This window comes from Lithobates pipiens, unplaced genomic scaffold (genome assembly GCF_037356315.1).
Source record: "Lithobates pipiens isolate NorthernLeopardFrog02 unplaced genomic scaffold, aLitPip1_a1.2 Scaffold_28, whole genome shotgun sequence".
Classification (NCBI taxonomy): Eukaryota; Metazoa; Chordata; class Amphibia; order Anura; family Ranidae; genus Lithobates; species Lithobates pipiens.
The window spans coordinates 42451343-42466020 of NW_027507789.1; the positions used below are offsets into that span (position 1 = coordinate 42451343).

At 42.8% G+C, this 14678-nt stretch overlaps 1 protein-coding gene across 4 annotated transcripts in view; it reads left to right on the top strand.

The window, feature by feature from the left end:
- The window catches only part of GGT7 (gamma-glutamyltransferase 7), a 91720-nt gene that overhangs the window by 45082 nt on the left and 31960 nt on the right, over positions 1–14678 (top strand). For all 4 annotated transcript variants that reach the window (XM_077459135.1, XM_077459134.1, XM_077459137.1 and 1 more), the window contains exons 6-8: positions 4113–4186; positions 7311–7504; positions 13596–13683. In XM_077459135.1, coding sequence (XP_077315261.1) covers positions 4113–4186; positions 7311–7504; positions 13596–13683 — 356 coding nt within the window. The remainder of the gene's footprint in view (positions 1–4112; positions 4187–7310; positions 7505–13595; positions 13684–14678) is intronic.

Genomic DNA, 14678 nt, shown 5'->3' on the forward strand with positions numbered 1-14678 from the left:
CTACTATGCGATGCATATTAGTCCATTATGCTTTACCTTTGCAGGGAATGAAAGAGGAAGTAAACTCATCAGGGTTTACTTCCTCTTTAACTTAAGAATATTGCTTCCAAGAGTTCCCCATTCAATATCGTGTAAAGAATGAGGACATCACTCCTGCCCAAAATGTCTTTCCTCCTGCACAAACTTATCCTGAACTGAAGTAATGTCACATCTTCTTCTATTGAGACAAGGAGGACCCACTCTGAATAAGTCCTTAATCAGGCTCTGGTTGCTTCTCTGCTACTAAGCCTAAGGCCTGAAGCACCCATCCCAGAGGCCTAGTAGTTTAAAAGCATTTCTTTGGATGGTGGACTACTGTTCCCAGCCAGCCCAGCTTGCAAATCCTGTGCCCCCAGGCCACGCCGATTTGACACAGATCCCCACAGTCTTTCTTTTGTTCCAGGACTCCCCATCATTGACCGTGTAATGATGAAGACTTTGCTAATGATCATGTAGAAGCAAAGTTCCCTCACAGACTTCCTGGCACATCCAGCCCTCCACTACAGCACACTCACAGATCTTTCTCTGCCCTGAGTCCTTAATGGAGAACTTGACCGGAACCATATGTTCCGACAGTTTCACCTGCCCCTCTGCTCCAGGAGTTCTTTACCAATGACCATGTAATGGTAAAGACATTGCCAATGACCGTGTAATGACAAAGTTCCTTCACAGCTCTCCCTAGGTCTCCTCCTGTGATCAGCGCACTCCCCCCAGATGGGGCTGCCCTCCTGCTGCTGTCTAGTATTCCATCATCCACTTGACTCAGCCGACAATTTTCCCCAGTGGCATGTTACCTCAGCTTATATAGGAGGCCCACACCCTGCCAATACCAATTGGGGATTGGTCAGGGCTCCCACACAAGCTGCCTGCCACTCCAGTTCTAGGCCCTGCCCCTCTTCCAGAATATTCTCTCTGGAAGCAGGGGAGGCACCTCAGAACTGGAGCACAGGTGGCCACACCCACTGCTACTCTGACCACTCCCAGCTCCCAGATCAAACAGACAGGCCTAGCTTGCAGCATAGGCCTGCCTAAATTTGCCTGTACTGACAGTTTCTAGTAAAATCCTATTACTAGCACCCACCTATTGGTAGATGGTGCTACACATTAATCTTGATTCAGCATTTAACAAGACTTGAATATATCATATGGTGTCAGAACTCACTGGTGATAAAGTCCTCCACTTTCTCAGCTGTTAGTGACTGGCTACACTGGCCCAAACAAAAAATCAAGGGAGGGGGTCACAAGCTAGAAGCACTGAACATTTACTGAGCGCTCTAATGGAGCAATAGAGTGGCAGGGAAGTGTGCCAAAGATGAGGATAGAGGTAGGATCTCAGGAGACTTTGTCACTTTGTCCTGAACGATTGACTGAGTCTCTTTAACCCATTTGTTATCAGAGGTCAGTGATAAGAACATAACCAAATCCATAGCTCTGCTCAAGACTTGCCTTTCTCATACATGGACAGTCCTGGTGCTGGCCACTATAGTCCATCTCCACCCTCCACCAAACAAATGAAAAAATGTATCATCTGTACTCCACACTTAGCTCTTCTTGCCATATTTATTAATTGTCAGCAAAGTGACTGCACCCGAAAACCAACCTTTATTTACAATTTTTTACCACGTGTTTCTCAGAGGTTAGTGATGACTAGATGCCCGGACAAAATTTTGTATTGTCAACAACTCTGTTACTATTTTGAATATCTAACAGTGGCGGCTGGTCCATAAGGGGCACAGTGGTGCCACCCCCCTCCCCCAAAGTTAGTTTGCCAAAGAAGAAAGCTACTTTAATATGTTAAAAAATGTTAGTCATAGGGTGCCGGACTAATGTGTGTCTATTAGTCTATTAGATTGGTAAATGTGATGTGAGCATGTGATTTGTGGCTGAGGCTTTAATTAGCTTGATTCAGGTTGTCCTCTGAGCCCCGAACTCTCCCACTTTAGATCTTAGCGAATCTATATTCGTAGTCACGTCACTTCCAGAGTCCGGCTTTTTGTCCCATGGATCGCAAGAGGCGTCCTCTGATGAATGCGGACCTGGAAGAGTTTGTTTGCCCCCCCCCCCCCCCCAAAAGAATTTTTTTTATTACCAGCCACAATATTTTTCATATTTTTATCTGGTAGCCTTTTTATACATTGAAATATATATATATATATATATATATATATATATATATATATATATATATATATATATATATATATATATATATATATATATATGTTTTATATATATATATATTATATACTGCCATTGCTGAACTCTACTTTTCAAAATGTTAGTTCCCTGTCCGCCATGCTGATGCAAAGGCTTCAAAACAAGAACGAAGATTAGGAGTTTAGGGGTGTACTTACACTCGGGCTGGTTTAAGTGCATTGTGCTCAAGTTGGATTTTTCCCACTTTGCCGTTGGTTTGAACTCACACTGGTTTGTAAGGAAGTGTTTCCGGGTAGTGGGCACACTTCCCTGCTAACCAGATTAGTGATTCCTGTTGTACTACACAGTTCTCCATGAAGAGAACTGGGCTTCGGCACTCACATTGCAGCAAACCATAATAGATCGCAAGTGAACCGCGCCTGGGACCACCTATTCCAAGTGGTCCCAGGAGCGGTTCAATTAACCGGCCCTGGGCGTGGTTCAAAGCACTCATACTATACAACAAAAAAAAAAAAACGTCTCAAGGGGCTGAACTGTTCCCGGGATTGGTTAAAAGTGTTAGTGTGAGTGCCCCCTAACTTTCCTTTGACTTCTCTAGCTACAAGTCATTGTTCTGGGCTAATGGCTCAGAATGTATGAGACCAGAGACAGACAGGCAACTAACAATTTCTAAAGAAGTCAGTAATGACGGACTCAGAAAATCCCTTGACTTCCTTTACAGAGGGGTGTAAATACAACAGTATGTAAGGAAGAAAGCATCTTTATAGCCACCCATCCCTTTGCAAATGTTTACAGAAACAGCTGCCAAAAATGAGCTATTTAGTTTATGAACAACTATAAACTCTGCTCTCTCTTAGCCCTTGTACACACAGTCGGACATTTCGACAACCAAATCCGTCGGATTTTGTCCGACGGATTTTGTCCGAAACTATTGCATACACACGGTCGGACAAAGTTGTCGGAAAATCCGATCATTCAGAACGTGATGACGTTATTTCGTTACGACGGGACTACGTTCAGGCTAGTAGCCAATAGCTTTGATGTAGGAATTTGATCTAAACATGCGTGGCACTTTGTCCGATTGGAATTCTCTACACATGATCGGAGTATGTCCGATCGGAGCGTTTTGTCTGAAAATTTTACCGACAAGTTGGAAAACTTCAGATGGAGACCACACACAGTCGGAATATGCGACAAAACGGTCCGATCGGAGACATTCCGTCGGAATCTCCGACCGTGTGTACAAGGGCTTAGACTTTGTTATCCCCCCACTGGATGCCTCCATCTTTCTTTTGTAACATGTCAAAGACATCTCTGTGACAGCCATGTGTTACACCTCCCTGCATATTTCAGAGGCCTCACAAAGAATTAGAGATGGACATGTGGGAATGGCTCTTGAACAGCTTTTCTCAAAAAGGGTTCCACTTCCTCCAGAAGTTGCTAGGGTTTGTTTGAGCAATGAGCACTTTCTGCGTGATCTTTAAGCTGGGTATTTTTCACACTGACCACAAATGTAAGGAGCATTCTTCCCACTGATCACACTAATGTACCAAGAACCGTAGATATAGATATTTTTAGCAGGGGTTCCTTCAGGATGGAAAGTTACTTCAAGGGTTCCTCAATGTTCAAATGGTTGAGTGACTGCTTTTGACCGTTGAGAAAGTCAAGATTTGCATATCAATAATTTAGTTTACTACGGCTGTACATTTTTGAAAAAGAATAAATGTGCTTGAAACAACTGATGGAGAAGACTAGAAAGGTACCACTTAGTTTATATGCTCGGAAAATTGAATGAATTACTTTAATATGCTGTTCATCAGTAGTAATTGAAAAATGTCTGTATTTCTAAAAGAGCAGTTCAGTCCTTCTCAGGATTCATTCTGCAGTCTGTAATTAAGCTCCATGCATTTCTCCAGGTTACCGTGGTCAGAACTTATATCTGAAGTGGCTGAAGTTGCAAGTGGTGGATTCAATACAACACACGACTTAGGTAAGATTAAATGAGAAGAAGGGATGGATTTACATCAGTGGAAACTTTATTGCAAACTCTACTGGGCGAGAGTGTCTCTGTGGTCTGATCACAAGCTCCCAGATTTATGTTATTTTATTTATTATAGCTATTTATATGGGGGCAACAATTTATGCAGAGCTTTAAGGCTCGTATACACAATCAGAAAATTGTACAAAAAATACTGCTTTTGAATGGATCATACAACAATCTGATCGTTAGTATACAGTTTTTGAGACCTGATCATGACAGTTCATCTGATATTATCTGAGGGACAAACACAAACATTTTTCTCGTATGATAGCAGATTGTACAATTTTCATTTAATCAGAACAGTTGTTGTGCAAAAATACAATACAACACAATACAAGGCATGACATCACTTCCGAATTTTTATTCTGTCCTATGAAAATTTTCGTAACTTTAGTAACATCTTTTATTTTCAAAATGAGACTAGCATGCAAAAAAAAATAAAAAATACTTGCACCACATGAGTTGAGCACCTTGCCTTTCCTTGCCTCCTCATACCTCCTAAGTCAATTAGCCAGTAGGTTCTTGGGTCATGATAGTGTGTCAAGAGCAGGGGCGGACTGACCATTCAGCCCCCGGGCCACTAGGGGGCTCCATTAGGGTTACCAGCCTCAGTAAAACCAGGGACAGTATGTAAAAATCCTCTCCAGTACCTTCTCAGCCAATATAAACATGTCTGTGTATACTGTGTGTACATATATGTGTATACTTTATGATTGTATACTGTGTGTGTGTGTTTTTGCATACTGTGTGGCCCCATAATCTCTGATTGCCTGGGAGCCCCATAATCTCCTATTACCCGGGGGCCCCATGAGTTGTCAGTCTGCCCCTGGTCAAGAGTGATACTTAGGAGGTGGGATCGAGCAGGGGCCAGGTGCTTCAACCAAAGTGGTCTTTACATTCTAGGAACTGAAGGTTATTAAACTGACAAAAGAAATGATGTACAGGCAACTGTAGGTGTAAGCTAAGTGATGGTTTAGTCATTATATTCAATCTTAGGGTTGCTTTAAAGCAGTTACTGCATAAAAATCTTTACCTGTATCTTTTAGGGTCACATTGTGCTCCTTGTGGCCAGGAACCTCATGTACCTAGCCAAACTCAGAGGCCTTGACTTGGTTCTGACTTCAGAGTTCTGGAACCCCCAGGGCACTGCACTATCCAATGGGATGCCTCCCTCTTGCTTAAATAAGGAGCTGTTAATTACCAATAAATGCATAAAGTTACAATTTTTACCCAGTTTCAACAGAATAGGTGAACAGCAAATATGCAGACTGGCAGCTTTCTAATACCTGAAACGCTCATGAAATATTTCTGTATGCCTTCCCTGTATACCAAATCATCCCTAGTTTCAGTACAGCTCATGTGGATGAAGCACATGGTAAGCTCTTACTTCATGGTGGGAACAGAGCTTTTTCCTGGGACAGACTTGCTCCGCTATAACATGAAGGTGTATTTATATAAAATGTGCAGAGCTATTCGCCCCATGAAACTGCATGCACATGTTTTCTGTGGCGGATGGGGGAAAAAAGGATTGTTATTAATTTCATCTCTCTCCACCAGGTGGAGCTGACGATCATAGTATTTATCTCCTATGATCATCAGCTCCATCTAGTGGTATTTTCCTGGTTCACTCGGGTTGAGGTCAGGACTCTGTGCAGGCCAATCAAATTCCTCCACCTCAAACTCACTCATCCATGTCTTTATGGACCTTGCTTTGTACATTGGTCCAAATCATTTGGTGGAGGGGGTATTATGGTGCGGGGCTGTCTTTCAGGGGTTGGGCTTTGCCCCTTCATTTCAGTGAAGGGAACTCTTAAGGCGTCAGCACACCAAGACATTTTGGACAATTTCATGCTCCCAACTTTGTGGGAATGGCCCCTTCCTCTACCAACATTGATGAGTGATTTTGTGGTGGAGGAACTTGACTGGCCTGACCTCAACCCGATAGAACACCTTTGGGATGAATTAGAGCGGAGAAGGCAAGCCAGGTCTTCACGTCCAACATCAGTGCCTGACCTCACAAATGCGCTTCTGGAAGAATGGTCAAACATTCCCATAGACACACTCCTAAACCTTGTAGACAGTCTTCCCAGAAGAGTTGAAGCTGTTATAGTTGCAAAGGGTAGGCCAACTTAATATTGAACCCTGTGGACTAATATAGTGTATATATACTATGTTTTAGTTAGAGTAGTATATACGGTACTTCTTTATTTTTACAACATTCAGTCCCTCAGGTACAACTGGTAAAACTAGTTTGGCTTATATCACTATTTTTATGACTTATGTGCATTTGTACTCATAAATAATGTTATTGTAATCTGAAAAAGATTAGTTAGATTTTAAGATTGTTTGATAGTCAGTTTGCAGTAAAATTCAATATTATTAACATTTAAATGTATCCTGTAGCCATTATCATTCACTAACTGTGTAGAGATATTTACAGACATTTAAAGTGGTTGTAAACCCTTACAAACCACTTTGACCTACAGGTAAGCCTAGATTAAGGCTTACCTGTAGGTCCAAGAAATATATCCTAAACTTACACGGTTTAGGAGATATTTGCCGAAAGACAGGCACCGCTGAGCGTGCCCATCAGGGTTTACTTCCTCTTTAAATGGTAACTTTAAAGGACAAGCTAATGCTTATAAAAAGCCAGCTAGCCCCCCCCCCCCTTCCTAGCTCCCTAACCTAATCTAACCCAGACACTCCCCACCATGGTGCCTACTCACATTTCCATGACTGTTATGGCCACCTACAGCCCTCAGTGATTGTGTTTTTGTGGGTGATTGAAGCCATTTTTTATGGGTAGAGTAGATTTCTCTCCACCCAAAAGTAGGACTTTAAAGCAAACCTTTAAACAGGGCAAGGCCACAAGTTCACTTTAATGCCCTTCTCCCAGTCATACCCAAATGTAAGAGCCAATGCAGTAGAGAAGAAGAAATTCAGAAGGAGCTCCAAGGGTGTGGGCTAAGTAAATGTTCACTTTAAAATCTCAAAAGGGACACAAACACAGATAAATCTTTACAGAAGATGCTAATGGGTTACCTGCATTCTAACTGCCTCTTTTATATGTCAGCCAAGGCCATCAGTGAGCTGAATGAAAATGGACTGTCAAATACTTTTCAAGAGGTGTTTTTCCCACATGGCCTTCCTCTGACACCAGGGACTTTTGTCAGGAGACTTGACCTTGCAGCCCTTTTGCATGATGTGGCAGAAAGAGGGGTAGAAGCATTCTACAACAGCAACGTAACACGGGAAATGGTTTCGGAGGTAGGACAAACCACATCATACTTATTTGAGTTGTCTTATTAAGAGGTACTATATGCATCTGCATATATACACTGAAACTTTAAATATGTCAATGTGTTCTAATGTCCATGTGATTTTTCAGGCCTCAAAATCGAATTATGGATCATAGAAAACCTGTTGCCACAAACTTCATAACAAAAAGAATGGCTCGAAGAGTTTTTACTAGATCAGAGGTCTCCAAACTGAGGCCCTAGGGCCGGATGCAGCCCTTTGCTTGCCTTTATCCAGCCCAGCCCTAGAGGCACTATTACTGCCACTGACACCAACAATGGGGCACTATTCCTTCCACGACACCAACGATGGGCCATAATTCCTTCCACTGAAAACAAAAATGGGCCACTAGTCTTTCTAATGACCAACTATTTCTCCCCCTAATTCCAAAGATTGGGCATTGTTTACACCCACTGGGCAGAGTTTGCCCCCCCCCCCCCCCAATCCTAAAGAACAGTAAACTGGCCCTTTTCTTTACAAAGTTTGGAGACCCTTGTACTGTACTAGATCATGTGACTGAAAAGTCACATATTTTGAATAATTCCCACTTTATAAAATTTATATATAATAATAATTATTTATATATATATATATATATATATATATATATATATATATATAATACCAGAATCTGTTTAAGACTAATCATACAAAATCTAAAGCCCAATGAACCAGCATTATGGTGAACATAATCATGCCTTACCACTAAATGTCACCTGCCTGATTTAGAAAGAAATTTTCCTTTACACTTTGACAGGTTCCTTCATAGCAGATTTCATATTGTACCGCAGAGCAGCCTTAACAGAACTCTAATGCCGCGTACACATGGTCGGACTTTCAGACAGGAAATGTTGGATGTGAGCTTGTTGTATATATGCTCCATCGAAAATTTGCTGTCAGTATTTCCAGCCACAAATGTTTGAGAGCAGGTTCTCAAATTTTCCGCCAACTTCACTTTGTTGTCAGAAAATTCTGATTATGTGTACACAAGTCCATCGCACAAAAGTTCATGCATGCTCGGAATCAAGCAGAAGGTGCCACACTTGCTATTGAACTTCCTTTTTCTCGGTTAGTCGTATGTCTTGTACATTACCGCTTTCTCACGTTTGGAATTTTGGGCCAACATTTGTGTGACCGTGTGTATGCAAGACAAGTTTGAGCCAACATCCTTCAGAAAAAAAATCCACGGTTTTGTTGGCAGAAAGTCCGATCGTGTGTGCGTGGCATAAGTGTTATTTAATAATGCTACATTGTGTTCAAAGTCTTAGGCTCCATGCACACTGAAGCTGATAAACTGCAGTTTATTGGCGTTTGGGCGTTTTTTGTAAAAGCCCATAAACTCCACTCTATGTTAGCCTACGTGTCCATGCACACATGGACGTTTTTCAGCTTTAATGAGCAGTGGAGTTTATGGGCTTTTTTCTGAACGCCAGAAATTCGCGTTCAAAGTGCCGTTTTTCAGCGGCAAAAAACGACAAACGCTCATTAACGCTCATTAACGCTCATTAACGCTCGTTCATTAGTGTTCGGCATTCTATTTTTCAATGCATTGTGGGATTTTTGGAGTGTCCTCTGTGTATTTTTATAAAAAACGCCCATTAACGCTAACGCTGTAAAACGCTCATTAACGCTAGTATAAAACGCTGTTAAAAGCAGGTTTTTCAACCAGCGTTTTCTGCCAGCAATCTGGCGTCCAGAAATAGCTTTTTTGAGCTTCAGTGTGCATGGAGCCTTATGTTCAGATTTTCTTGGTTTCCATTGGAAAAAACTTGGGTAAAATTACATGTAAAAGGATATCTAAAGCTAAAAAATTTTTATAGAGTAGGGTATTATTTAAAACCATTGCTAGTTTTTGCACTTTGGGTCCTATTGAAGAGTTTTCTCCTCACTTTGTGTCCTGATGACACTATAGGAAGGAAAAGAAAATCTCTCCAAACTGATGTGAAATCCACTGTCAGTAGTTGGAAGATTACCCATCACTTAGGCCGGGTTCACACTGCTGCGGGGGGAGATCCGGATGTGATTTGCACCGCACTGCAGTGCAAATCACATCCGATCTCCGTAGCAATGCGAGTTCAGCCATACAGATAGTATGGCTGAATTCGCATCGCTCCCGCAGCAAACTCGCACGGGACCCTTTTTTTGGTCCGCAGCAGAATCGGATCGCGTGGGTGTTCACACCATGCGATCCGATTCCTGTGCGAGTCTGCAGATCGCACTGCGATATGCGGACGGATCTGGGGGTGTCATTAACATTTCATTGACACTCCCAGCCGTTCGCATAGGGCAGTGTGAACTGCCGGCGGGAGTCATGCGATGCGGGAAAACGCCGCGGATTCGCGGCGTTCCCGCATCGCTGTGGTGTGAACCCAGCCTTAAGGTTCTTAGATCCTAATCTTCCTCTACTCTTTTCAAAGACCAAACAAAAAAGTTGGCTTTAGATTAATTTAAAGCAGTATTAAACCCAAAAACAAAAATGCATGAAGCTTACCAATCTTGAAATGTGGTGGCTGTAATAATTTCCTTTTTTTAGGCCCGTTTCCCCTTATGTTTACCCGATGATCCTGCCAGTAACACATTTCCTGTCTTAGGGTGACTCCACTCTGGATAGAGAAGCAATGGAGACACCTTTGGACAGCAGCAGCAGCATGAAAGAATAGTGCATGAGCAGATTTTGAGGCCTGGCTAATAAATCAAAGTTGTACTCCAGCTAACACTTTTTAAGCAGTTACAGCAACATTTGTTTTTCTTTTCCTTTTGGAAAACAAGGCTTACTTACATCAATGAAAGATGATCATTGTAAGCACCCCTGTCAGTGTGAAATTGTTTGCCTAACTGCCACTTTTGCTATACAGCTTGGTATGTTAAAGGAAGTTGGAAAATAACAAGCTTACTTGCCAGATCACCAGTTGAAAATAAAGGAGGGAAAAGAAAAAAGAAAAACAAGGCAAACCAATGCAGCCACCACATTTAAAGTGGATGTAAACCCTTACATATACCCAGTGAAGTGAACAGCTTCAGATGATACACATAGATGAAACAAATCTCCCTACATAAGTTTTACATGTATATCTGCTGTCTTCAGCTTTATATATTCTTTAGAACGTGTACATTGTGTAACAGATTTTTTTCTTAGGCCGCGTACACACGCGGGGACTGTTCGCCCAACTTTGTCCGTCAAACAGTTTCGGCAAACAGTCCGCTCAAAATTAGCATGGACGGACATGGCCACACACGACGAACGAACAGTTTGCTGAAACCGTGCGCGATGACGTGAACGGCACGTACGACGGGACGAAAAATACGACGTCCTATACACTGCATTATAACTTTCGGCGTGTAAATCCTTTCTGAGCATGCGCGGAACTTAGTTTGACGAACAAGCCTACACACGAGGGGACTGTTCGCTGAAACAAAGTTTCAGCGGACAGTTTTTCGGAATTTCCGAAAAACCTTGTTCAGCGGACTGTTCGCTGAAACTGTCCGCTGAAAGCCCACACACGAGCGGACTGTCCGCCGAAACACTGTTCAGCGGACAAAGTTGGGCGAACAGTCCCCGCGTGTGTACGCGGCCTTACTGTTCAGCACTGAGTGTGAAGTCGGGCACACAGCCAAGACAGCCGATTGGAGGAAAGGCACACACTCCCACTCCGCATAGGCAGAGACTTGTAGAGCTGTTTTGTGAATGGTTCAGTTCTCTGCTAATCTATTTATAGTAACCTCCCACAACACAAATTTCAGGCTGATATTATCTCATGTGTTATAGAACTTGTGAGAGGTTATCATGCTGATAACAGAAGAATGGAGCAGGAGAAAGCCACAGGACTTAGAGCTCTGAAGAGAGATAAGAAAACACTACAGATATATGTGCCCAGCTCAAATTTCATGAATCGGGTTTACATTCACTTTAAGGATTGGAAAACTGGAAAGGTGAAATATATAAAATTTTTGTTTTTGGGTTTAATACGGCTTTAAAGCGTAACTCCACTTTTCCCCACTGGGTGATCTATGTACATTGCAAGGATTTTTGCAAACTTTGTTGCAGATTCCTACCTTTTGTTATTCTGAAGAAATCACTCTTTGTTCCTCTGTGCCCCTGTGCTGAGCAAGTCTAATCGGAGTGGTTTCATAATTTTCAACCAGCTTCTGCAGAATCAGGGCTCTAATGAGGAAAGTTGCAGGGTCTGCATCCCTTTAGACCAGTGGTTCTCAACTTGGGGGTTGAATGACGATTTGTCAGAGGTCACAGAATCCTGGGCTGTTCCTGAAGCCTGCACCACTCTCCCAGCCTGTCATTGGAGCTCGGGATCCCCCACTCAGCCTCTCCACAGCCCCCCATTCAGTTGACAGCATGGCTGGGGGGCAGAGACTACAGGTAAGCTGACTGGTGAGGAATGAGAAGTGGGAGGGGCTGGAGGAGACCCTATCTCCTGATTTCGGCATAGGTGTCACTGCTGTGAGACACCACAAAGTTGGAGACACAGGGAGTAACACTACCTTTGATTAGAGTTGCCATTAAAATTCCCCACTACAGTTCTCAGGTCAGCAGATTTCCTTGATCAAGAACACCTAAGTTGGCTGATCAAAACTCCCCCCAGCACTGCCACTGATCCCAACGCCCCACCAGCACTGCCACTGATCCCAACTCCCCGCCAGCACTGCCACTGATCCCAACTCCCCGCCAGCACTGCCACTGATCCCAACTCCCCGCAAGCACTGCCACTGATCCCAACTCCCCGCCAGCACTGCCACTGATCCCAACTCCCCGCCAGCACTGCCACTGATCCCAACTCCCCGCCAGCACTGCCACTGATCCCAACTCCCCGCCAGCACTGCCACTGATCCCAACTCCCCGCCAGCACTGCCACTGATCCCAACTCCTCGTCAGCATCCCCCCCACCAAGGAGTAAGAGAAGGAATAAGATTAGAAAATACGTGGAAGGGAGAAGAAAAGAGGGGGAGGAACAAAGAAAAAGGGCGAGAAAGAACAAGAAATATGGCTATAGAGAGTAATGGGGGAAAAACAAGAAAATAGGATAGAGAGAGATAAAAGGGAAAGAAAGGAGAACAAAGAGAATGAGTTGTACATCCTAAAATGTACCATAAAGGGTTTTAATACTGTACAAGTGGAAGGGACTCAAGGAGCGCTAAATGTCCATGGGTTAGGGACGCAGATTACTTGTCTTTCCTTGGGTGCTGACAACCCACACTACGAAAATAATTTTACTGTTGGGGTCCCCACAACTTGGGAAATTTTATCAAGGGGTCACGGAACTAGAAAAGTTGAGAACCCACTGATATAGACGTTATTTCCTATTGGGAGTATCTCACCAAAAATTTAATTTTTGTTGCAGGGGATGCCAAAAATCTGACTTGTATCTTAGTGTAGACTTCTGGGAAAATTGGTGAGCCAATCACACAAGTAGGAAATTATGTTTCTGGGGGGAGTTTTCTACACATTCTGTGTACAGAACACCTCCAGGGAGCCATATTTCATTGCATTTAAAAATTACAGCACTGCAGATTGAAAAGGAAAGGTAATATTTAATAACATTCACTTACAACATGACTTGTGTTGTAACTGTATACGCTATATTATTATTTTATTTTTTTTCTCCCGTGAACGTGGAGTTACCCTTTGGCACATAACTGACATGCATAAAAACGGAGGTAAACGGATGTCTCTGCAAGTGAAATTTGCTCTGTTTCCATGCATGTATGGCGGGAATGAGCCCGTCCTTGGTATTGTAATGTGAAGGCGCCCTTTAAGTTTATTTTTTTCACTTTTTTTTTTTCATTTGATAAGAGCAAAACAGACACATAAACCTGCAAATGCCCAGCGAAGAAAATCAGGTGAGGCTATTTACAAGGTTCCTGATTTCACCATCCTGACTTAGTTTCAGAAACTGGATTTGTTCTTTTATGAATAGGTATAACCTTTCTGCTGAAACCAGGGATTAGACACACCAGAATCTGATACAAGAGTTGTGCTATCTGGTTACTCTTTATCTCATATTATATATATAAAAAAAAAAAGAATGTCTGTCTGTTTCTTTCTTAGGTGAATGCACAAGGTGGGCTATTGACGGAAGACGATTTCAGCAACTACACTGTTGCTGTGGGGAAGCCTGTGCAAACTGTCTATCAAGGTGATCTACACAGTTTTATTAATTCCCCTTTATAAATGAGAGTCTTAAAGTAAACTTGTCATTTACATAAAAGGTCTAAAAGAAGAGCTGCACTTAGGCAATGATATTGCTAACCCGACCTTCTGAAAATGTTAGCTTGGCTCACATGCGGATAAATTAGATCAAACCCTTATCTACCAATGTACGTTTATAAACGGAACAGTATACAAGGGATTAAAGCAAGCTCATGGCTGCTCCTACAAAGTTAAAGAAAGAAAAAAAGTGTAAAAAGATAAATTATATAAGAAAATAGAAGCAATTACATTTTTTAAACCTCCCTTGTTACCCCAGAACACACCCCAATGCAAACACACAGCATAGAGAGAGCACATGTACAGTCAGGGCTGGCCCAAGACATTGTGCTGCCTGGGTCCAAGAATGAAATGCTGCCCCCCCCCCCCTCCAAAAAAAAATAAAAAATCATGCCCACCAAAAGGCCCTCACATCCAATATTTTACTTAGGGCAGTATAGGGGCAGGCTAGGATAGTATATAGACAGGCTAGGGTAGCATATAGACAGGCCAAGGCAGTATAGGGGCAGGTTGGGGTAGTATATTTACAAGCTAGGGTAGTATATGGACAGGCTAGGGTAGTCTAGGGGCTGGATAGGGCATTATATAGACAGGCTAGGGTAATATAGGGGCAGGCTAGGGTAGTATATGGATAGGCTAGGGCAGGTATATGCAATTAACGGACCTCCAGCTGTTGCAGAACTACAAATCCCATGAGGCATAGCAAGACTCTGACAGCCACAAGGCAGAGGCATGATGGGACTTGTAGTTTTGCAACAGCTGGAGGTCCGCTAATTGCAGATCCCTGGCTAGGGCATACCTCCCAACATTTTGAGATGGGAATGAGGGACACCTACTAGCAAATGTATGTAGGCATAGGACACGCCCCCTGCCACACACCCTTAAAGAAGAATTAACCAAAATAAAAAGGTTAATTAAACCCAC